The sequence below is a fragment of the Sturnus vulgaris genome, chromosome 11 (assembly GCF_052056855.1).
Source record: "Sturnus vulgaris isolate bStuVul1 chromosome 11, bStuVul1.hap1, whole genome shotgun sequence".
NCBI lineage: Eukaryota > Metazoa > Chordata > Aves > Passeriformes > Sturnidae > Sturnus > Sturnus vulgaris.
Window position 1 is genome coordinate 5,776,295 of NC_142253.1, and position 22,626 is coordinate 5,798,920.

The 22,626-nt window shown below is 43.5% G+C and overlaps 1 protein-coding gene across 2 annotated transcripts in view; it reads right to left on the minus strand.

Annotated features, from left to right (window-relative positions):
• The window catches only part of SLC25A26 (solute carrier family 25 member 26), an 83,122-nt gene that overhangs the window by 2,356 nt on the left and 58,140 nt on the right, over nucleotides 1–22,626 (minus strand). The window contains exons 7-9 of one of the 2 annotated variants that reach the window (XM_014873253.2): nucleotides 12,471–12,540; nucleotides 4,358–4,422; nucleotides 2,874–2,947 (exon numbers count right to left, since the gene is read on the minus strand). In XM_014873253.2, the coding sequence (XP_014728739.1) occupies nucleotides 2,874–2,947; nucleotides 4,358–4,422; nucleotides 12,471–12,540 (209 nt within the window). The remainder of the gene's footprint in view (nucleotides 1–2,873; nucleotides 2,948–4,357; nucleotides 4,423–12,470; nucleotides 12,541–22,626) is intronic. The other variant, XM_088171291.1, reaches the window with a different exon arrangement.

A 22,626-nucleotide genomic window follows, 5' to 3' on the forward strand; every position in this document is an offset into this window, starting at 1 on the left:
TGATAAATCATGCACAATGAGCAAGGCAGCAAGGCAGTTTATAATGGCTTTTCTATCCCATAGCTCCTCCCATGGTTTGCTCTTTCATGGGACATTAGATAGGCTCAAGAGTCTTGGCAGTGTAACTTGCACTGCAGGTGGTGGAGGCTTTCTCCCCCCTGCTTGGCTGCCCGGCAAAATTCCTCCAGAGATGGGGGAGATGCTTCTCTACTCCCAAAAAATAATTCTCTCTGCTCCCCTCCCCTCGAGAGGCTTTCTCTGCATGTGCTGTTACTGCTGAGGCATGTGCCCTTCTGGTATTTTTCCATTGAAATCGAGATTCATAACCCACACTTCAACAAATAAAACTAAACGATGTTGAGGGATTATTATTTCAAAATTAAATTGGTACCTCAGAAGTGCCAATTCCACTCTGACCAGGAAGCTCATGGGAGGAACAGGACACCTGGTGCAATACCACCAGCTCCATCTCCAGCTCTAAACAGGCCACCTGACCAGCATTACCACTCCAATAACCCTCGTGTTCCTCACCAAACAGTTGTGAAGCTTCATCCATGGCTTTCAAACATCACAATCTCCTTGTGTGAAAAGCCATCGGACAAGATGCAAACTCCCTTTCCTGTGAGTGATTCCTCTACCCTGCTGGCAAGAGCAAGGAGGTTCACAGATCCACTCACCCCATCCCTATCCTAACCCCTGCCACAGTCTTGGCTCTCCCTGGACAGAAAGGGATGTGGAATTTCTTGGCGTGAGGCAGAGGGATTTACTAGGTGCAGACCAGGAAGCTGAGCCCTGTGCTCTGGTTTTAATAAGGTGGCAATAAGCAATGCGTCTTTCTGCCCTCAGAATTCCTCCTCTTCAAATACGAGATTTATTAGAGGAGCCATAAATCATGTCATGTTGTAACTGGCCAAAAAAGCCCGACATTTTTATTGGTTTTGATTAATAGATTTATAATTGGCAGCAGGCATGGCAGCCTCTGCGTTTATTTTTCCCAAGACTTTCTTCCTTTTCCTCGCAGCTGACGCAGCTTGGCCTCCTTTACATGTTGCTTTTTCTCCAGATCTCTTATTGTTTTGATTTCAACTGAATTGTGTTCCCTTTGGTCCTAGTCCACTGGTGCTATCTTTGGGCAGAGTTTAATTCTGGGTTATTTAGAAAAGGACACTTTTCTAAACACCCTGAAAAGAACACAAACATACATTTTTACTTTCTGCTGTTGGCTAGGGGGTGGGGGAAGTTACCTCAGTCAAATCCATGCTTCTTCACACCCTTCAGAGCTCAACTTCCACTAGCAGCAGACATGGCCTCACTTCTCCCAGTCCCTTTCAAAACATGCCTTAAGAGTGCACCAAGGCATGCAGGACCCAAAACTCATCCCCTGCCACATCACCGAGTCCTCTTGGAGAGGCAAACCTGGGACAGCCCAGCCCTGAGTGCTGCCGGGGGGCACAGCTGGATGCCTTCCTGGAATCAGTGTTCAGGAACTTCCTGCAATTTGTTTTGAATTATTTCCCACATGTGTAGAAAGAGGGTTGAACTTTTATTAGCTGGGCAAGCAGAGATCAGATGTTCAGAGAAAGCTGTCCCCTGCAAAGCTGCGTTGTGCACAGCGCTTCGGGCAACAAAGGTTAGAACAGTGTCCTGAAAGAGTGAGAGGGTTAAAGATCTAGGGAAAACTACAGGGAAAAGCCCCAGGCTTCCAAAAATCCCTCAATTTCTCTTCCAGGCCAAAGGCAGGTGAGATATGAGCCCTACTGAAAGAAGCACAGGCTGAACTTCACGGACTGGAAAAGTTAAGACATATATTCAATTTCAGAGGTCAAATACTGGCAAAAGGCATCACTCAGAAGAGGACAAGGTGGTGTACGTGAAGCAGTGTCAGTAAAAATTAATTTTGACACCTCAAAGTGTTCTAGAAACACTAGCAGAAGACTAGCAGTGTGTTTCCACACTGCTCCAAGGTCAGGAGAGTGTTTCTCTGTCTCAGGACTGGACAAAATGAGGCACTAAAGAGACTGGATGGACATCACCTCAGACTGCCACAACTGGTCACAGGAAAGCCCAGAACATTTCCACCCTCTGGCTACAGCAGGAAAGCCCTGGAGAGCTCCTCTGTGACTGCTCAGAGCTACTCTTTGTACTCAAGCCTGGCTCAGAAAACTTGCACTTTTGGGTTCCACATGGCAAAAATCCAGGGGCACATGCTCGAGGCCAGAAGTAAGAGGAGATTCAGAGCACAGGGCTCCCTCCCTCTGCTTCAGCTGTCCCCACTGCTGGCACCACATTGGCACTGCCTGCTCACACTGCACTTCACAACAAGAATGGAGAATTGAAAGAAACAGAGGAGACCTCGCTGGTGCTTTCAAATCTGCAAGAAATTGCCAGGAGGTTGAGGAAAAACTGTCCACAAGGGGCTTGTGGGTCCTATGATGACCTTTCCTGGCACCTCAGGAGAGCGAATTCACATCCCTCAAATGAAACTGCTGTCTTCACTGCTACGAGATGTGCCTGAATTTAAATGGCTACAAATCACACATGCACATGTTCACAGGGAAAAGTCCACCATGGGTTATTAACACAAAGCCACCCTTGCCTCTGACACCTGGAGCTGGGCTTAGAGGTTGGATATACTCCCAACAATGCCCTTTTCTGTGCTCTTCCCTGGACACTGCCCCCAGCCAGGGCTAAGGTGAGGACACTCAACCTCCCTTAAGGATTTGTTCTGGGCTGTCTGACTGTTGCTCCCTGCCCAGGTGTACAACAATCAAAAGGCTTTTCTGTATGCCAGTATTTAAATATAAACAGATCCCATCCTCTCACACCCCCAAAACACACAGACAACACAACCTTGAGGTGCAGCATGTCCTTACCCTGACAGGCCTTGTGTCCTCCAGATGTCACCAAGGGCAGCCAGAACATTCCCACTGGCATTGCTGGAACCAGCCTGCACCACAGAGAGAGAGACTGGAAACTGTTGGCAGAGGTTTAGCTATTTACTGAGCTCCTGTCCCTGCTTAGTGCTACATGGCAGGAATTACAGACAACCCTAATGACCTCCTCATCCCAGGCACAGGCAAAAGCTCCTCGTCTCCAGGAATGAAAACAAGAGCAGAAAGTGAAAGAGAGGCCCAGAAGAACAAAACTATCAAGGTCACAGAGCTGCTTAGTTCAGAACTGGGCACCCAGTCCCTTCTGCACTACACTCAGCTCTACATCCAGCAGCTGATATTGCAGTTAGACCTTAATAAAAACACTCTCAAAACACCAAGTGACTTTGTTGCTCCTTTAGATTTAAAAGAACCAAAAAAACCCCCAAAAAACTGTGAGTAGTGTATTGCATGTGAAAATTGTCTTGAGTGCAAAACAGAGGCCAAACAGCAGGACAAGAGACACTTAAATTCCATGTGTGACCTAGTTAATGTGAAATGACTAATTTAAACTGAATGGTCTCAAAGCACCCTCATTTCTTTACCTGCTTGCTCAGGAGAAAGGCAGAGAGAAATGAAACCCCACTTTTACAGGTTTATCACTGACACTATCCAAGGACAAAGAAGCTGCAGCAGACACAACCCAGCAATGGCAGATAACACAGCAACACGGTGAGCACAGATGTGACTCAGGTGGGGAGGTGCATGTTAGCAACAAGAAACATCCCAAATTGAGAGATGTGAGCAACAGGGTTAAAAACACCCAGAGAAACACCAGAATGCCCATCCTATATCAACACAACAGCTCTTTTCAGGGCTGGGAAAGGCTTTAGGAACATCCACCTGCTGAGGGCTCTTAGCTCAGTGGCTGTCAGCCTGCCCTGGGTCAGTGAGATGATGATGGGAACACCAGACTCACCAGCAATTCCTAAACTTATTAAACTTACTGATCTTATAAGCAATCTTCCTTATGTCCTGGTTGGCAGATGTTGGTCATCACAATCTCTATAGTTCAAAATTTTGTGACAGAAAATCCAGTACCAAGCTCTCCTCCAAAAAGACATACACACACACTGAATTATCAGAAGAGCAGAATAAATCCCTGACGGGATTTTTTAACTTTGGGTGTCTGACTCTGCAAGGCTTTTCTCCTAAAGACACTGCATGAGACTCTGGAAGCTGAGCACAAGCCCAAGTCTGTTTCAGACAGCTCCTTTGGGAAAGGACCAGAGAAGCATTCAAGGAAAGGAACACAATAATTTCATTAGTTCTGCATGCAGTGCCTGTTCACATCTACTCCTGCCTTCTAGGACAAGAGCAGAAATTGTTATTAATAGGTGCTGGATTTCATTCTGTAACAACCCTACAGAAACCTTGGAATGCCCAGGCCATTCACTGGCCTGTCTGGTGGCCTCCTTCCCCCTTACCTTTGCCAACATAATTCTTGTCTTTGCTACGTCGAGCGGTGTGGTGACTGCAGCTGCAAATCCACCTGAGAAAATTAAAATACCAAGCACAAGTGAGACATTGTTGTGTGAATATGAATGCCACACTGCCTATAATTCCCAGGGCTGTGGTCAACACTGCTCTGTTATTAATGCCTACAGCACGTTCCCTCACGTCAGAGCTCGGGTACGTCTGCCCAAGGTCTGTACACAGATGTTTTGTTACTGTGTGTTGATTTTAGAAAACAGCTCTCTGCTGCTTAACTGTAAATCCAAACATCCCCAGGGACATTACTGTCTTTTTGTTTTGAACATAGGAAGGTTGTAAGGATAACAGATTCCATTTCCAACATCTACAGCAAGTTTTGAAGGAAAAAAAATCTACTTAGTCATTTGCAGAGATGGGAAAATAAACCAGTCACACTGTGTTCTGCCTAGAGAATTGAAGTCTGACCACTTAAATGCCAGAAAGATAGAAACATGCTCAGTATCTGAAACACATATGCTTGGGCCACTCACTAGATACACACAGACTGGATCTGGGACTGTTTCAAGGAAAAAAGAAAAGTCAGTGTTTGGGATGGAGCTCATCTCCAACAGATTAAATCAGCTCCACTTTGGTAAGAACAATGTGGAGCTGCTCAAGGGTCTTAGGAAATTGTCAGAAATCTGCTGTCACAAATGCCATCTTACCCTTACCCTCAGAGGAATTTTTATTCTCCACTCTCTCCCAAACTTCACCCTTGGAGCTCATGACTTGTCACTTGTCACAGCCAGCTCACCTGTGACTTTTCTCCTGAAAGCCAGAAATCTTCAGCTTACCCATCTGCATATCTCACCCCCAAACATTTGTGTGTGTCTGGCTCTGTATTTTAACCCTGTGACTACATCCTGGCCTCCTGTGCTATCTAGAGACCAGCTCTGCTGCTTTTCCTCCCAGAATTTTATTCCTTTTGCCTTATTTCCCCATCCTAAAATCAATTCTAATCTTTCCCTCGTCTGTTCAAAATATTTAAAATGAGTAATTCATGCTGAGGAAGTGCCCAAGTGAAGGAAACTCCTAAAATGCAGGAACAGCACTAAGTGAAGAATGAAAGGGGAAGAAAGGGGGAAGAAAAGAGAGCAAGAGACTTGTTCTGAAATCTTTCTTCTTCCTCCTATTTTTTTCTTTTCTCTGGAGCTTGCAAAAATCCTGTATCTGCTACAGCCAGGAACAAAGTGACTCCAAAGACTGAAGCTTACACAGTACCCAGGGAATAAGCTAAAAATAATCTATTTTCTGTTCCAAGTTTTATGGAATGTAGAAAAATTGATCTCTCTTTTCTTGGAATGGGAGAAAGGAAAAAGCATTTCTTCTAAAATCTGTAAAGTAATGAAAACAAACATTTTCCCTGCTGCCTTGTGTTTTTACCTGCATCTCCCTCTCTCAACCACCTTAACTTGAGCATATTAAACCCTGTTTTACGACAGAGGAGGCTGGGCCAGCTGGCACCCTACTTGACTTCTTACAGTTAATTAAGGAATGTCCCATGACAGTTCAGGAGATGCAGGAAGGCACATGTGCAGTCCCCTGGATCTCAAACAAGAATAGCAGGGAAGCTGAGTTAGTGAGCAGCCCAAAATGCCTGGTTTTAGGAGCAGCTTCCACTCCCATAAGGTTGGCCCGTGTGGCTCACTCTGCCGGAAGCTTTCTAACACTGATACCTCACTAAAAAGCAGAAAAATGGGCTGCATTCAAGAAGTCAAAGCAGAAACTATGAGCAAGTTAAACTAAATTCCAGTCCATTCTTGGACCTTGTTTAAGGTCAGAAAATCTTTTTATTGTGAGCCAGTTTTTGCGTAAGTGACCAAAAGGCTTTGAGAGAATGGTCTGGATAGAAACTTTGGTACTCATGTCAGCAATGTATTTTTAGAATGGTAAAAATAATCTCCATGGAAAATAGTGGCTTTACAAGTCTGGATGTAGAAGCCCTTCCTTTGCCCACAGACCAAGCTAAAATTAAACAGTGAACCACATGGCTGTCAGGCTCTATCAAGCAAAAAAATCTCAAAGCATCACCCAGCTCTGATGGCAACACTTTAGTCAGAATAACTTGTGTCCCTTATCAGATCCCTGTAACTTTTTTTATGCATTTACTCCTGAGAGTTTCTTACTGGCAGCAGCTTCAGTCTTGGCTGATAGAGTGGTTAGAACAAACACAATCTATCCTGACATGATGTTCCCAAATTCTTATCTGAAAAGTTTAATCAAGGCTGATTGGTTTTCATTTTTTCCCCAGCTGACATCTGGATGGTCCCTACTCTTTCGTTATTAACATTTCAATGTTTCTTTTTCCATCACTGGGAAGTATTTGGTACAGATTTACCAATCAATTCAGAATGGCAACGGCAACAATAAAATGCTTCATAAGCACAACAAGCAGCAGGATAGCGGCTAAATTAAAAGCAAGTTTGTATATGCTTGACAAAAACATGAGATTAAAGCTAGCATTTGTTGGGGACTGCTTTTTATTGAAGGCAGAGTCTGACAAAATTAATGTTCTCCAGCCTTAACTCTAAATGTAGATGATAATTTTAGAAGGACCTCTTAAATCTTAGTACACAGGTATCCAGGAAGAGGATAAAGGAACTTAAAACTTGACTGCTTCCAATCACCAGATTGATACAACAGACAGAAACTGTTAAAGCAAATCTATTCATTGAAAATAGGAGGGCTGTGCACTCTACTAATACACAATAGGGCCCAACAGATCTTTAAATTATTTAATAATCTGATTTAATAATCATTCAGTTCCTGCTGTCACTGAACTCACCAAGAGCTGCACATGAGGCTGGAGTCTGCTCCACTAATCAGCAACCAGGAAAAGCATCAGAGTATCAGGTGGACAAGAAAGGGCCAGACAAATTGAGCCTCCCACTCCTAAACCATCCTGGTTTCTGTGCAGAGCTGATGGAGAAAAAGGCACCTTTGCAGGCAGTCTGTGCCCAGGCTCACTCCCCAGCTCGCTCTTGGAAAAGGCTCTTTTCTCCCTTGCCCTAGAGCTGGGGATGACCTGGGCTCAGCAGGTAGGCTTAAAGATGGATTTTCACATGGGAGAAGGCTCTTGGCTCATTAATACTTCTAGCAGAGTGACAAATTCCTCTATTGGGAAAAGAAACCTTCATGCAGTAGTGGAAAATTCATCACCCATCTCCCAAGAAGTTACAATGGTCACTGTATATTCACACATCAGCTGAGCAGCCAAATTTTACCAAGTCAGGGTGTTAAACAGAAAATCCCCCTGCTACTCACACTTTCCCAGTGACCAGTCCTTGATGGAAGTGCTGGTGACAGACATCTGCAGAGAATTATTTACCTTTATTTGGCAATAAGAATAAAAAGACTTGAAGACTTAAAATATTCCCCTAGGTTGCTGCTGGCATTTTCTACCATTTTAGCTGGCATACACAAATAAAAGCATCAGAACTGAATGAAATACTTCACCTGGGAAAAATACATAACCCTAAGTTCTTGCAGTCTGTAGAATTTGCTGCAACAGAAAAATGTTTCTCAGGTACTTAGACACAATCCTCAAATAAGATCCTATGAAGGGAAGAAGACAAGTTCTCCTTCAGTTTTGGCATCTTGTTTTTCTGTACCATTTTAACTTCTCCTTACCTTTTCTAAAGGGTCCAGGGAATCCTTCTGGCCATTACAGGGGTTCTCCCTGATTCTGAGTTCCTGTCATGTGGCCAGACCCCTGCTCTCTCTCCTTCAATACCAGCCCTGTTCTGCAGGCCAAGCTCATTTCAAGAGACAAGAATTTGTTCCTTGTTGGAATTAACCAATCTTAGGAAAAGAAAAAAATTCAGGTCAAACTGTATTATTGACTTTCTTCATTATTATTTTCTGTACTGACACCTGGACTCAGGACCTTATTTTTTTTGTTAATAAACAGGGTTTTATTCACTTTCACCCAGGTATTAATTTCTCGCATTGGCAAAAAGGGATTATTGGAGCCCTTCTCTTCAGGAGAAACATTCATTCCAGGGAATTTTCTCCTGAAATTTGTCCCAAAACTGAGACACAGGTGGAAAAACTGAGCAGCTCATGTCCAACACTACACCTCACAGCATCCTCTTACACTGACTGATTTCCAAGTTCACAAACTGTCTTTTTCAGAACTCTTCAATTAATAAGTTCTTATTTGAACTTCTATTTTATTGGTATCGTGTTAACTATTTTAAGAGGAAGTTTATTCTGGTCTTTTATCAGTGTGGGAACGACACCTGCCTATAGTAGAGCAAAATGATCTGAGATCCTCCTTGGATTTCAGCAGAAATACCAAGACAAAGCACTGCTCCCTCCAGAGATTTAACCAATTCAGGGTTAGGAGCATGTTCCAAGCAGACTCTGTAGGGAAATCTTGAGAACTACTCAAAAATTTATTCAGAGCTATAGAGTTAAAGAGGCTTTTAGACACAGTGTGTAATCTTGTCAGAGCCGATTAGACCAAAACAAAAGTGATGGGAAATCCTCCCTGTTAATGTGCAAAAAGCTCGAGTTAGTCCATTATGATTCACTGGGCTTGCACCTCCATTCTTGGTGACTGTGTCACCACAAGGCATTAATTATTAATGTTAAGCCACACTTTTTCTCATGGCAGTGAGAAAGCAGGCATCTTAACAGGGCAATTTTCAGTCACATTAAATGTACATTCAGGTTCTTTGACAAGCTGGGGATCACCTCGCTGCTCCAGGGCAGTACTTTTCTTTTCCAACAGCTAATACCCAAAGGCAGGATTTCCTTGCCACTGTCCCACTTGCATGGAGAACACAGGAAAGCCAGAAGCTCTCCTGGGACAGCCTGCCTTGGTACACTGCAGGGCTGGGGTGGTCCAGCCAGGCAATCTAAATCCAGAGAAGACTTGAGCATGGGATGAAAGCAGAATCATGGCTGCATGGGGACATCCTTCCCTCCTCTGCCTCCATGCCCTGCCCAGATCTGGAGTGGTGTCCAAACAGCTCAGACACGGGGCAAGGTTTGGTTCAAACACAATTTCAGACTTAAAATCTCATTGAGATCTACCCTTGGGTTCTCCCCCACTGGCTGCTCAGGTATCACCTTTTCCTTCTCCTCAAATACTCCAAACGTCTCTGTTAAGACACAAAAGATGATGATAAAGCTGGACAAGGCCTTAAGGGGTTAAATTATTAACAGACAAGTCAGAGAGGATTCCAAATCTCTAATATTTATATTAGAGATTATTTAATATTTATATTAGAGATTATTATTATATTATGCCTATTACATTGCCATAAAAAGCCCATGCATCACATACATCCATCTTACATATGAGGGCTGAAACTGCTGCCATTTCACAGGCACTGGGCATGGAATTCAACAGATTGTTGCTCTTGGTTCTGTCTTCACCAAATAGTTACAACCAACTCATACAGACACACATGTGTGTGTGTGCCATAAAGGGAAGCTAAACAGGACTTTTCTTTCAGTTTCTTTCAGCTTATTACCCTGCCCCTCAGGACCTCTAACATATTTTTAGAAAGTATTGAATTCAAGCAAAGAACACAGGAGAAAAGCCTTTCTGTGTGATTTCACCATCCCACCACCACCATGGTGGCATTTGACAGCATATCTTTGTGCAAAGGTTGTTTTTGGATAACATTCTCCTTTTAAGGGTTATAACACAATGATTTTAAATCATTTCTATGCACACATCCATCTTGTTTTATTCCCAGGGTACTGGCAAGGTTTTAATTTTTTGTTTTGGGGTTGAAAGAAAGGGATAAAAAGTTTGGTCAGCTTTTTCTTCCCTCATCTGATGCTATATGTAGGTGGCTAATAACTTTTAATTCTGGAATCCATTGTTCAGAATGCAGGAAATTATTTTTCCACTGCCTCCCCTCAGCAAGAAGGCTAAATATTTTCAGTGACATAGAATGGATGCAGTACCAGAATAGATCAATATCAAAGCCAGCCTGTTACATATCTCAGAGGGAGGCAATGGAGACAGAGGGGAAAGTTCTGATCCAAAGAGAGCTCAACCTCCTGAGCTTTGAAGCAGGTCCTCAAAGGGCACATGAGAGAGGAAGATTACAATAGTGCTGGTGAAAAGGAAGGAATCAGGAGACAAAGCACAGAGAAGGAAAGCCAGGCTGGAGGAAGGATAACCCAGAGAATATTTATCCTCACCAATTACAGCATGATCTAGAAAATAAGACTCCAGCTCTGCAAAGATTTGTGCTTGGGGATGGAGCCTAGGAAGGTAACCAGGATGAAGTGCTCATCTACCACCACATGGACCTGAAAGCCTCTGTGCTGCTCCAGGACCTGGTGTCTCCTCCAACACAAAGTGTTGGTGTCCCCAGTGAGTGCCAAAGGACAGTGAGCACCTGTCCATGCACTGCTGTGCTCTGGAAGCTCTAGAAAAGGAGCAGACACTGCTGAACATCTATTAAACAGTTGCAAGTCCAAACACAACTGGTCAGAATCAGGACATAGAGAGAAAGAACTGGAAGCACTGGGCTAAATTTCCAACTGAGGCACCAGATTTGACCTCAGGAAATTACTCTGCAAGGCTCTGGGTAAATCAGATAACCTTTCCAGCTCTCTGAACATGCCTGAACACAGTTTTTGTATCAATCTAACTGTAATCTCTCAATCAACAGTGATAAATTAATGATCCCCATCACACCTGCAGACATACAGATTGCATTTTAAAGCAGTTTTAGTCTGTTAGTTTGATTTGTTTCAAATTGAAAATTAACAGTCTGCTTCATTTGCTCTTTTGTTTGCACTGATTGATGAAGGCAGAGTAAAATCCAACAGCAGGATCTCGAAGCAGAATAAAACTCCCTTCCCATCAACATAAACAGAAAAAATACAGCTGGACAAGACTACAAGAGGTCACCTAAAATATTCCCTCAGCCCCAAAATGGAATCAGTTCTACCTAAACCATTCCCTCACTGCTCACATACCCGATCTACTTAACTTTGTGCAGCTACAGCCACGCTGCCTCCCCTCAGCTGTGCAGTTTCAGTGCCCTTCAAAATGAAGCCTCAGTCTCTGCTGGAATTCTGCTGCTATTAATACTTCATTTCCCCTAACAGAACTTATTTTTTAAAAATTACATTCAATGTAATATCTCTGATTTTGTAAGTTATCAAAGAACTAGTTTTGCTTTTGATAATCTCTATTTCAAGAAATGCTATAATTTCTCTTTAAACAGGATTTATTTTTTCTACATATTCTGTTACTGGTTTGGAATCTCAAAATGTATTTTAGCTCCTTGGGGGAAGAGCTCTGGCTATCCATCCCTTTACTATTAATCTGTTTTTTCTATTAAGACAGTTGAATCTCTCCTCCCTCAAACTTGTCAGCTGTACTGATGAGTCATTAATTGATTTTTTTCCTTCTTTTTGTTTTTTTGGAAACAAATACAGTAGGCAAAAATCAAGCAAGAAGCCTACTGAAGAATTCAATTAACTTCTGGCTTGTTTGGTAATAAATAGTGCAGTATTGTATTCTGCCACTCTTTATTCTTTTTGTAGTGTCTGGAGATTGCCCAGATGTTTCATCCTCTGGGTTTTTTTGCTGTGGAAGGCTTTTGCCTCCAGGCTGAGCAGTGCTGGCCCTCTGCTCTCCTGCCTCCAGTTAATCTAGGTGGCTGTCAGAGCTGTCACAGGAATGGTGAATCACGGCCTCTGCAATCACTTCAGCCCCTGGGGAAGTGCTCGGAGCGAACAGCTGCACAAACCCCCACCCAAACTAAGTTTCTCCTGGATGAGGATTTTACAAATCAACTTTGAAATAATCACAAAGCCTGACTGACAGGCCCACCGTTTTTTAAATAACAGAAATTTGTCAAAAACAAATTGGTTGTCTTTCAAACAGACACCCTGGTTGAGTTTCTTTTTTTTTTTTTTACTTCTTCTCTTTCCTCTGCTGACTTTCCTATTTCCAAACAACTGGATCCGTTTTCTTCTAAACAAACTTGAATTACAAAGGAATGTTGTTCTGCTATACTTAATAGATTTGCACATTTTTCCCTTTCTTCTTTAGTCTTTCCCAGTATAACATATAATCCTTTGCACCTGCAAAAGCTCCACAGACTGCTGACTGCCAAGAATCCACCACGTGACCCTGCTTCCATGACCAGAGATCCTGTGTTTAAAGAGAAAGGAAAATAAAAAATTATTAAATGTTTGAATCTATCTGATCCCCATGTGAGTTAACTCTGAGGATGGGAACTTAAGTGAAAAGCTATTTTTGTGGCATTTTTGAGTGATGTAATAAGTGATTTTTCCCAAGGAACTTGTGTACTTGAACAAGCAGATGGAGTGAGAAAGACGTCTGGAACTGAGGAGGGCTCGAAGCAAATTACTTTCAGGGAATTCATATGTATGTATTTAAGCCTGTGGCCATGCAACTTTGCAAATATTTTGTGAATTTATTTTCTTTTTGGCAGATAAAACAGCACAAAGCAAAACACTGAGTGAGAGGGCGGCGTGCAAGAACCAATATCAGCTCAGCCCAGATGTACAAAAGGCTCCCATTTCAAATGAACAGCTCTCACTTCCACGAGACACAAGTCCTGTTTGCTCCTCTACATTTCTTAAACCTTTCCCCAAAAAACCCCATCATTAAGAAATTACTCTTATCACTCCCATTACATCCCAAAGCAGGTGTGTCTCTGTTTTTCACTTGGCATCATTAGGGACCACACACCCTCCTCTCCATGGCTCCCACACACCCTGCTCCCATCCATTTACTCACAGCAGCATTGTAACACACACACATTTAAAGTCCCAACAAGAACAGTGCCTTCCAAAACCACCTCTCAAGTCATTTCACACAATTTGATGAGCCTGGTCAGTACCAGCAGCAAAGGCCAGCTCTGCTGGGAGGGGTTTACCATGGCAGCTACAATCACTGTGCTCTCCCCTCCTTCACCCTGCTCCATCACCCCTTTCTCATCTCCTGAAACACCTCACATTGAAAGCTTTCTGGAGGACAGGTTTCTGGTTTATGATGTGAGCATCAGTACTGAGCAAAAAGGGATGGGATCCACAGCCCTTCTGAGACCCACCGCAGAGAAATCAGCAATTTCATTTTATAGCTGTGGCATTCTCCTTCTTTTTAAAGTCATATTACTTCTGTACTATAAAATTTTCTTAGAAACAACTGGATAGCAGTGCTAGGCTGAGATTACTGCTCTTGTTCTGCAGTACAGCCACTTTCCACTGGAGCAGGAGAACTCTGCTCTTGTTTGCTGACTCTTCATTTAACATGCTGTCCTCGTGACTCGCTTCTTCCAGCTTGGCTGGCGGCTGTATTTCAGTTGAATGTTTTAAAAATCAAACTGTTCAAGCAACAATGGCCAGCCACAATGTTGTTTGGTACCCTGCCACAGCTAAATAGCTGCAGCTCTGCTGTACGAGAGCACTAGAGGGGTTCCAGCCTCTCTAATGCTAGCCATTCTTTTCCTGGTGTTCTCGGTATGGGCTGCTATTCTGCCATCACCCACAGCAGAAACTGATTTTCATCTCATAAATAAATAAATAGAGATTCATAATTCTTCAAAACCATAATATGCTTTTCTGGAATAACTTACAGTCTTCGGACACACAGTTCTCTTGCAACTCGGTCCTGATGGAAGAAGGACACACTCCCTTACACAAACTACCTTCCAGAGTATCTGGGTGCTGTCAAAGGATAGAGCCCACCCTCAGCACCCATCTGCAAAACACTTCAGGTGCTTAAGAAACCTTGAATTGAAAGTCAGGGTTTAAAAACTGAGCTGCTTGAGCCACAGCTTTCTCTTGATAAAAACAGAATTATTGTATTTTCTTTTATTAAACGTTTTCCAAACATTTGTACCTCTACAGCTAAGCCAGAGAACTCAGAACAGTTACTGCTGCCATGTAAAAATGAGCTGTGGAAGGGCTGCTGGAGGACTAAGAGGAAAACCAGCCCATTAATACAGATGTTTGTTCATGGCTTTGCCAGAAGCCCAGCCTATTCTCAGTCATGATGGGGTTTTATGTTAATGTCATTGTCCAAAGAAGAAGGAAAAGGCCATTCTGATTTCTTGGCATGTAGTTCTTAAATCTAGTTTCTGATAAAGCCTGGCTGCCCAGTTCAGCTCTGCACAAAGAGCCTCTGCCAAGCAAGGCAAACGGTGATGAATTCCCATCCATTACTGCAAATTGACAACAGGTATTTGCAACAGTCATGCAATATGGAAAATGGTTTAAAAGGGTGGAGCCAGGAACAGTTCAATTAAATTAGGGAAAAGGAGAATTGAGGCTGGAGAACAGGAAGCAAATTCCCCAACAGTGAGGTCTACTGAACTGCAGAGCCAGCCTCCCCAGGGAGGAGAGGAAAGCCCTCTCCTTTGAGTCATTTAAAAATAGATTGGAGAAGGCACTCAAGACTGTACTGTGGGGAATAATCCTGCGCTGGCAAGGGCAGCATGAGATGACTTCATGTGTTTCTTTCCATCTCCAATTTCGGTGATTCACCCAGAGCTCCAAACCTGAACCTGCACAAGAGCGAGAGGGAAGCAGGGCACGAGGACACGATCCTGGAGGAAGCCAAGAGGAACAAGTGTCACAGGGCCAAGAGGACCAGCAGGACTCTGCTCCAAATTCTTTCTAACCACACAATGGTGTGGGCCAGGATGACGTGCTGGAGGTCACACGTGTTTTCTCTCATAGTCCATGGACCAACTAATTGACAGGGCTGTGTGGTAAGTCAGGCCTGTAAGTTCTTCAAAAACACTCAGCCTTTCAGCAGGCTTTAATACCACTAAGATAGGGCAAAGCACAGAAGCTGTTAGAGGTTTGTAGATTTACTATAAAACCAGGGCCTTGTTCCTGGAAAGAAACACAGGATCCATATACATATCCCCCCAAAACACTGACTCTGAACAAAACTGCTGGTTATTGCAATATACAGTGCTTAGAGCACACTCTGCCACCTTAGATGCTGCACAGAAGCAGAGGAGCCTTCCACTTGGGGGGATAATGGTGAGAGCTCAGGTCAGGCTCAGCTCAGAGGCTCCAAAAAAGGGCAGAAGTGCCCTTGTAATGCCTGCAGGAGCCCCAATGACACTGCTCTCTCTCCACATGCTCCTGCAACATGGAACACAAGCTGGGGATTACGAGCAACACGACTGCAGCAGTTGGCTGAGCCTGGGTCCCCCACCAGCATCACCAAACAGGCTTCTACCTGCTCACACTGTGCTCCTGCAGCAGAAGGCTGCAGGGGATAACCTGACTTTTCCAGGGCAATACCCATTCCCACTAGCATTCACAGCCTAGGAAAGCAAAATGACAAGGAGCACATTACATGAAAGCAGCCGCCATGCCAAGCCTGTGTCATGTGTATTCTATTAGGCTGAAGGCTGAATAGAAGACTTTGTTTTCCACTTCAAAGGACCCCATCCCAATCTCTCTCTCTCTTCCCTTATGAATAACAAATTGGAAATAAATCTTCTGGCTGAAGTGCATGGAAACTCATACAGTTGGGGCCCTCTGCAGCTTCCCAGCTCAATCACATGGTAATTTTTTTGTAAACACTTTTCTGTGATATATATGTAAATCTCGCTGTGCATTGCTGCACCATGTAAAGCAATACAGCGGGTGTGGCCTCAGGGGATGGGACACAGCAGGAAGCCTGGCTGCATATTTCCAATTATTCTCAGGGATAATGTTCACAGAGACGGGTCAAGTTTTATACGTGGGCAGAGCCCTACTTTTCTTCATAGTGATCCCATTTCATCCTGCTCTACAGGCCAGTGTCCCCTAATTCTCACCATAAATGTTATTTAGCTTTTTTGATACTGAGGAAACAAGGACATCCCATTTTGGTGGGCAGAGGGAGCATTGGAAAAGTCACTCTCGAGATATACCAAAGGCCCTTCAATCTAAAAACAAACAAAAACCGAAAATATTACCTCTGCTTTTAAATACTGGAGGGAAGTATTTGGTGCCCACAAATATGGAGTGCTGAGGACACCTGGCCTCCAGATGGCCAATAACCTTTGACCAGTGCACACAACTCTTACCTGTGCATGCCTGTCACCTTTGCCATGCATTTATAGTAAAAGTTCGTGGCAAAAATCAGCTGTCAGCTTTGTATTCTCAGTGCAGCCAGGTCATGGTGTCTATATTCAGGACATCTAAGGTTTGGTAATGCAGGAAAATGCACAATGCTCACACATCTCTCAAGCCTGCTGACCAGCCCAACAACACCAATGCTGCAGGAAGCATTGCAGAGAATTAGACATCTCTGCCTTGGCCTTGCTATTCTTCAAGCCAGCAGAACTCATGGCATGCACTATACTTGAGGCCTGCAGCTGAATAAATATTACAGTTCACTCCAATGATAAGCATCTATAGTATCTCTGTGTACCCCTCTGTTCACAACAGTGTTCAACTTCATGCCAACGGGGGAGAACAAATCATTCCAAATGAACCCCATGGATCTGTGTGCATGTGCGGTCCTGCAGACTGAGGAAAGAAAAGCAGTTTTCATGTCTGCCTTTCCTGCTAGGGATTTTACTCACAACGTGGCATTCTGCATGGCTGACCCTTACAGATGCATGGCACATTAGCTACAGGAGAAGCAAAAAATTCACAAGTTGATTGCAGTTTCTGTACATAAAGTCAACATGGAACAAGGAGCCAAACGTCCTCCTCAGTGGATTTTTATGTGCATATGTGCAGCATATGGGCAAGTACATGTGTATATTATCTTGCAGGAAACATGCAAGCCCAAACATGGGAAAATTCAATGATCTAAGTTCACTGTTGACATAAATGCTGAGACTCCATTTGCACTAATGGAGTTGTGCTCACTTATGCCAGTACTGAATTCAGTCTTAGAATTAAACCCACCCAAATCCTAGATAAATTGAAAGAGAACAAAAGTTGGCCTATAAGCAAGAGCATATTTTTCATGTTAAAAGCATTTCATTCCCTTTTTCTGCCCATATAATACTGCATTGATGTCTGTGACCCATTTGGATGTAAATCAAAATGGATGTGCTAAAAGCCTGGTTAAAGGAAATGTTCTTCGAAACAGTGTTCCCATGGCAAGGCAGAACAGCTACAGTCAGTTTCCATGGCACAAAGGGACATACAGGGAGGGAAAATGCACTTCTGAAAAATCACTTTAAAGCCAGCAGGGTTTTTTCTTGAGCACCTGCACTGCTCTTACCTAATAGATCTGTGCTTCGTAGGTGTGTGTGTGAATAAATTACATGGAAGAATTACATAAATCTGCTCAGATTCTTCAGCAAATAACCAGTATCCAAATGAAATCTTCGATATTCAAACATCCCCAGATGTCACTGGCAAGCTTAGCAACTTCTAGAGAACCTCCTGTGGCCTGGCCATGACCAAGAGCATCACAATCTGGCTCTGTATCTATAGACTGTGTGAGCCTGTTTTCCTCTGCTCTGTTCAAACACTGTATTGATGATCCAAGGCCATCTGACTTTTCCCAAACGTGCCTGCAGTGCTGTGAGCAAGGGTTGCATTTGTTTCTCTCCCTTTGGTGCAGATGGTGTGCAGCATTCCTTGGGCTGTGCCCCAGGACAGCGTGAATGACACTTATTGTGGCAGCAATAAAGCCAGGGCTGTTTGCTCAACAGCTGTTGGGTGCATTGTTCCTTTGTGAGAAAAAATGCAGCCGCTCTGCTCGTGGCATGGACACGCCACATCCCGCCCCCAGAGCCCCGTGCAAAGCTGTTCTCCCGATTCAGCACCTAAGCAAATGGCAGACAGCGTTATTTAACCATTAGGACTTAATCCCAAAATCTGCCCAGCCGTTACTCCAAGAGGGAGAGAGGCATGGTAGAACACTTAGCCTGCGAGGAAATGGCTTTAAAGCTGGGCCTGGGTTTCATTTACTCCTGACTTACATGCAGCTGAGCACAGAGGAAAGAAATACTAGACTGCTTCTCCAGGAAAAAAGGAAAATGGTCACCTACCTGTAGAGCAGGGAAAGAGCCATTTAAGGGCCAGTTTGGCTACATGCCTCTATTTTCTACTTGCCCTGTTAAGCAGCAACAGATCTGACTGTAAATTTTAGGAGGGAAATAGCATATGGTTTATTGATTCCATGGTGGAGTTATAAACATGTATTACTGCTGAGAACCCCAGCTGCCTGGGCAGAAGTATTCTGTAAACTTTTCATTCTTATTAACTTTAAAAATCAGGTGCAATGAGCTTCAACCAAGGTTAGAGTCTTCACCCTCCACAAAAAGTCATCCAGCAGTCTCTGCACAGCAAGCTTCAAGATGTATCTCAAAATCCATCTGCACTGATGACCAAGAGCAAGGCTGAGCTGACCCCAAAATCAGTTCACACTGTATCCCAGCCGCCAGAAACTGAGCTCTCTCAGCCTCGCAGGGGAATGGCTGGACTCTCCCCATTCTCTTTTTGTACAACACCTGTTAATTTGCGAGACCTACAGATTTGAGAAGATTATTTTATTGCTAAAACCAGTGACAAAAAAACTTGTGGACTTTGCAGGAAGTCTAAGAGCTCTAAATTTTGCTCAGCACTGAGACAAAGAGGAAAATCCTGGCCCCAGTGAGTACCAGAAGAGTCAGACATCACTTCGAGCATGGCCAGTTGAAGATTTTTATCTTTCTTTGAAGCTCCTGGGCCAGCAGAGCAGCACAGTGTGTGCCAGCCCTCCCAGAGAGGTTGGGTTTGTAGGAGCAGGACTGGCTGACCCTGATGTCCCACAGCCTTAGCAATGTCCAAGTGTCTCATCTTAAGAGTCTGACCTGTCTAATGAAAAAGACAAAAGGTTCCCAGCATGGTAGGTTTGTTTTCCTTCAAAAAATCCACCAACTAAACAAACAAAAAACCCCCTTGTTTTTCAAATCACCTCATTTGAGACTTGTGTCCTCCTGTCCTGCCTGCTCCTTCCCTCCTCACTGGCTACCAAAGCCTTTTCTGCAGACATACAATACCTTTGGTCTATAAAGAGACCATTCTCCTTGTACAGCTGCATTTGAGTAACTCTCAGAGGCTCTGAAGCGCAGCCAACATGCAGAAATATAAAACCCAAGAGGACTGAATCTTGTTTCACCTGAGAAGGGTTTATCTTACACACAGCACTGTTCTCTGAGGGATCTGACCATTTCCACTGAGCTTTAAGAAACAGGCATTTTTGACAAGATGTTTCTGGACTCAAACCTAAGCAGAGGCTCTTGATTTTCTGTACGGTTTTAAAAATGCTATTTTATTGAAAAAACCCAAACACTTGATGCCCTGTATTTCTGTGATACCCCCTCCCCGCAGCAGAAATGAAAATTGTCTTTTTTCTCAGTTAGTTCTAAAAAAGAAGGATTAAAACAGGAAACAAATGATAAACCGCTTATGTGCTGCTGGTAGGAACTCGGATATGATGATTTTAAGCCCTGAATAAAATGTCTGAACAGAAGAAAGATAAGACAGAAGGGATGGAATCCACAGGGCCACAGACATCTGAGCAGAGACTGCACAGCCCTGGCAGCAGGGTGAGCACAGGAGCTGCACCAGGCTCTGTGTAACCCACAACAATTTCATGCCAAATACAGAGCCCACCATGTGAAATTCCCACAGCAAGGAATACACATATAGTGTTTCCAAAGCAACTTACTGAGGCACTCTGGAAATTCCAGGGCAGCATACAAGAGGACTGCATCTTACAACATTAATTCCAAAACCTGAACTAATATGGAAGGCTCTGTGCTTGGCTGGTACTTGGGAAGCAGACCACATCTGTGCTCTGTTGCCTTTCTTCAGGGACACCTGGCTTTGAGATTAACTCCACATAAAAGAACCTAAACCTGATCAAACTGTCCCAGCAATATTCAATCATGGTGCTCTTCTGAGGGTTGGTGTAGCAGAAAGCGAATAAGACTTGTAAGATCCTTTCTTTCCCTGAACTCTGAGAAGAATTCAAAACTGTTTTACTTGTAAGGCTTGGACTAAAGAGACAGGAAAGAGCTACACTAACTCACCCTAGGTGGGAATTACAAGGTCCTGAAATCTGATACACCATAGCAGTTTCCTTCTCTCTTTTGGTTTATAGCAATAATCTGTGCCTCAAACAAAATATGGGAAAATGGAGAACTGGGAAGAGAAAGGACATTGAGCACACCTTATAGCAGTGGATTTTAAATTTTAAAAAATACTTTTCTTAAACTAAAAGCACCGTTATTTCTTTACTATTGTTTCTTGAGTCATTGTGACCTAAGAAAGGAGTCTATTACCTGTTCCTAAATTGTGTGTTCACCTGAGTCACTATCAGTAAGACCTGTATTTGAAGCAGGATCTGTTTCTTGCTAATCACTGCAATCCTCCCTTTGCCAGCACCCACAGCCAATGTAACCTTATAGCTCAGTAATTTATACAATCTTCTCCCTTCTTTTAACATAGCTCAGTGCAGGGCATGCAAGCTTGCTCTCACAGGGGACAGCTGGTGCATATTCACAGACAGGAGAAAACTGCATGTAAACTCTGGGACTAAAGCATAAGGAATAACCAGAGCAGCTTGGAGTAAAGCAGATAGAAAAAATGGGATATAGAAACACACCATTTCCCATCTAAGACAAGCCTTTATTAGGCTTCTTCAAGCTTAGCACCCTGCTGCTGGCTGCAGTCAGCACATATCTGAAGGAAAAGGAAATTCTCTTCTTCTTCCATGTGCCTCTCTAACTATCCTTTCACAGTGGAATGGTTTTCCTCTTTTTTATGGTGATTAGCTTGTTCAGGGAATCATAAGACTGAGTCTATCTTCCATCAGCTTATGTAACTTTGTACTAATGGTTTTAAAAATGACACAGCCACAGCACTTGTTCTGTTCTCCTCAGTGAGATGGCCCACACACATCATACACAACTGCTCCCACAGTTACTTTCTCAAGTAATCCTATTAATACAGTGCAGAATAGTCCCTCAGGCATCATCTCAATAATTCTTTTCTGTCCAGGCTTTGTGCCATTTTTTTCTTGTCCTTTGAATTTCTATTTCTTTGCAATTACTGTCTGTTCATGCTCCCTTCATGCACCATGAGGAGCCCTACACTCTCAGTCATATTCCCAGTGATGCTACTGGCTACATCCATCCTCTTGATGGGACCATAATGATTTTTGTCCTTTGTTATACTGTCAGGACAATTTTTTAAGAGCTTCCCTTAGATAAACAAAATGTATTCTGCTTTCACTGCCTGGCTTTGATATGACAAGCCCTGAGCTCTCTCCCTGTGCTGAGCCAAAGTCACTGAGTATGCCAGACTGATTTTTTGCAGTTTTCTACTCCCGACTCCACATCGGAAGAATATAATGTAACAGGTTTGTGGAACAAACTGACACGAGTTTTGTTTCTCTTCAGATCTGCACTGACCTCTTTAGATTAAACATGATGCCTCATCCTGAATGACTCACTCCTGTAGTTAGCTAAATTCAAACTGTCTTCTTTAAAGCCTGTAATGTAAACAATACATTTTACTCTCACAGCTACGTGGACATTAGTTAAAACAACTTTACATTCTGCAAACAGCTACACAATGTTGCTGGTTTATGTGGTTTTGGCACGAACACCACACTTTTTCCCTTTAAGCATTGCCACCTCTTGCTCCCAAACACGGCTGCTGCACTAACCATTAGCAGGTTGGGCCAGTACCACTGCTGAAGAGTTTACAGAAAGCCATTCCTGCACACTGGCAGGGAAACAGATTCCTAATAAGGCAGCCCAAGCTCCCCTGTGCAGTGGGATGATACCCAGACCCCACAGCAGGCTGAGCTCATCAAGTACCTACAGAATCTCCCACCAACACAGCTCAGTTCTGCAAAAGCTCTTGATGATTTTCATGCTCCTCCTGCCCGTGGATTCACCTTTAAATCAAACTCCCTGAAGCCTCTGCATGCAAATATTCACACTGTGAATATTTGTCCCCTCAAGCAGCCCCAGCTATAGACACCCAGTGAGGGGACAAACTGCTGTCCCAATCCAACACACAAGGACCCAGTTTGGGTCTCTGTGCTGAGCTTGCTCAGAAGTCCAGCACTCCTACCAAGAAGAAAGTTTCTCTCACCAGCTCCTCTTTTATTAATATGTTTTGCTACAATGCTTTTAATGATCTGCAATAATTCTCTGTGCTTCCACCCCATGACCTCCAAGTACTTGAAAAACCCTTCCTTTCATCTTTCACAGTGAGTTCAAGGAAATACAGAGGGATGGAG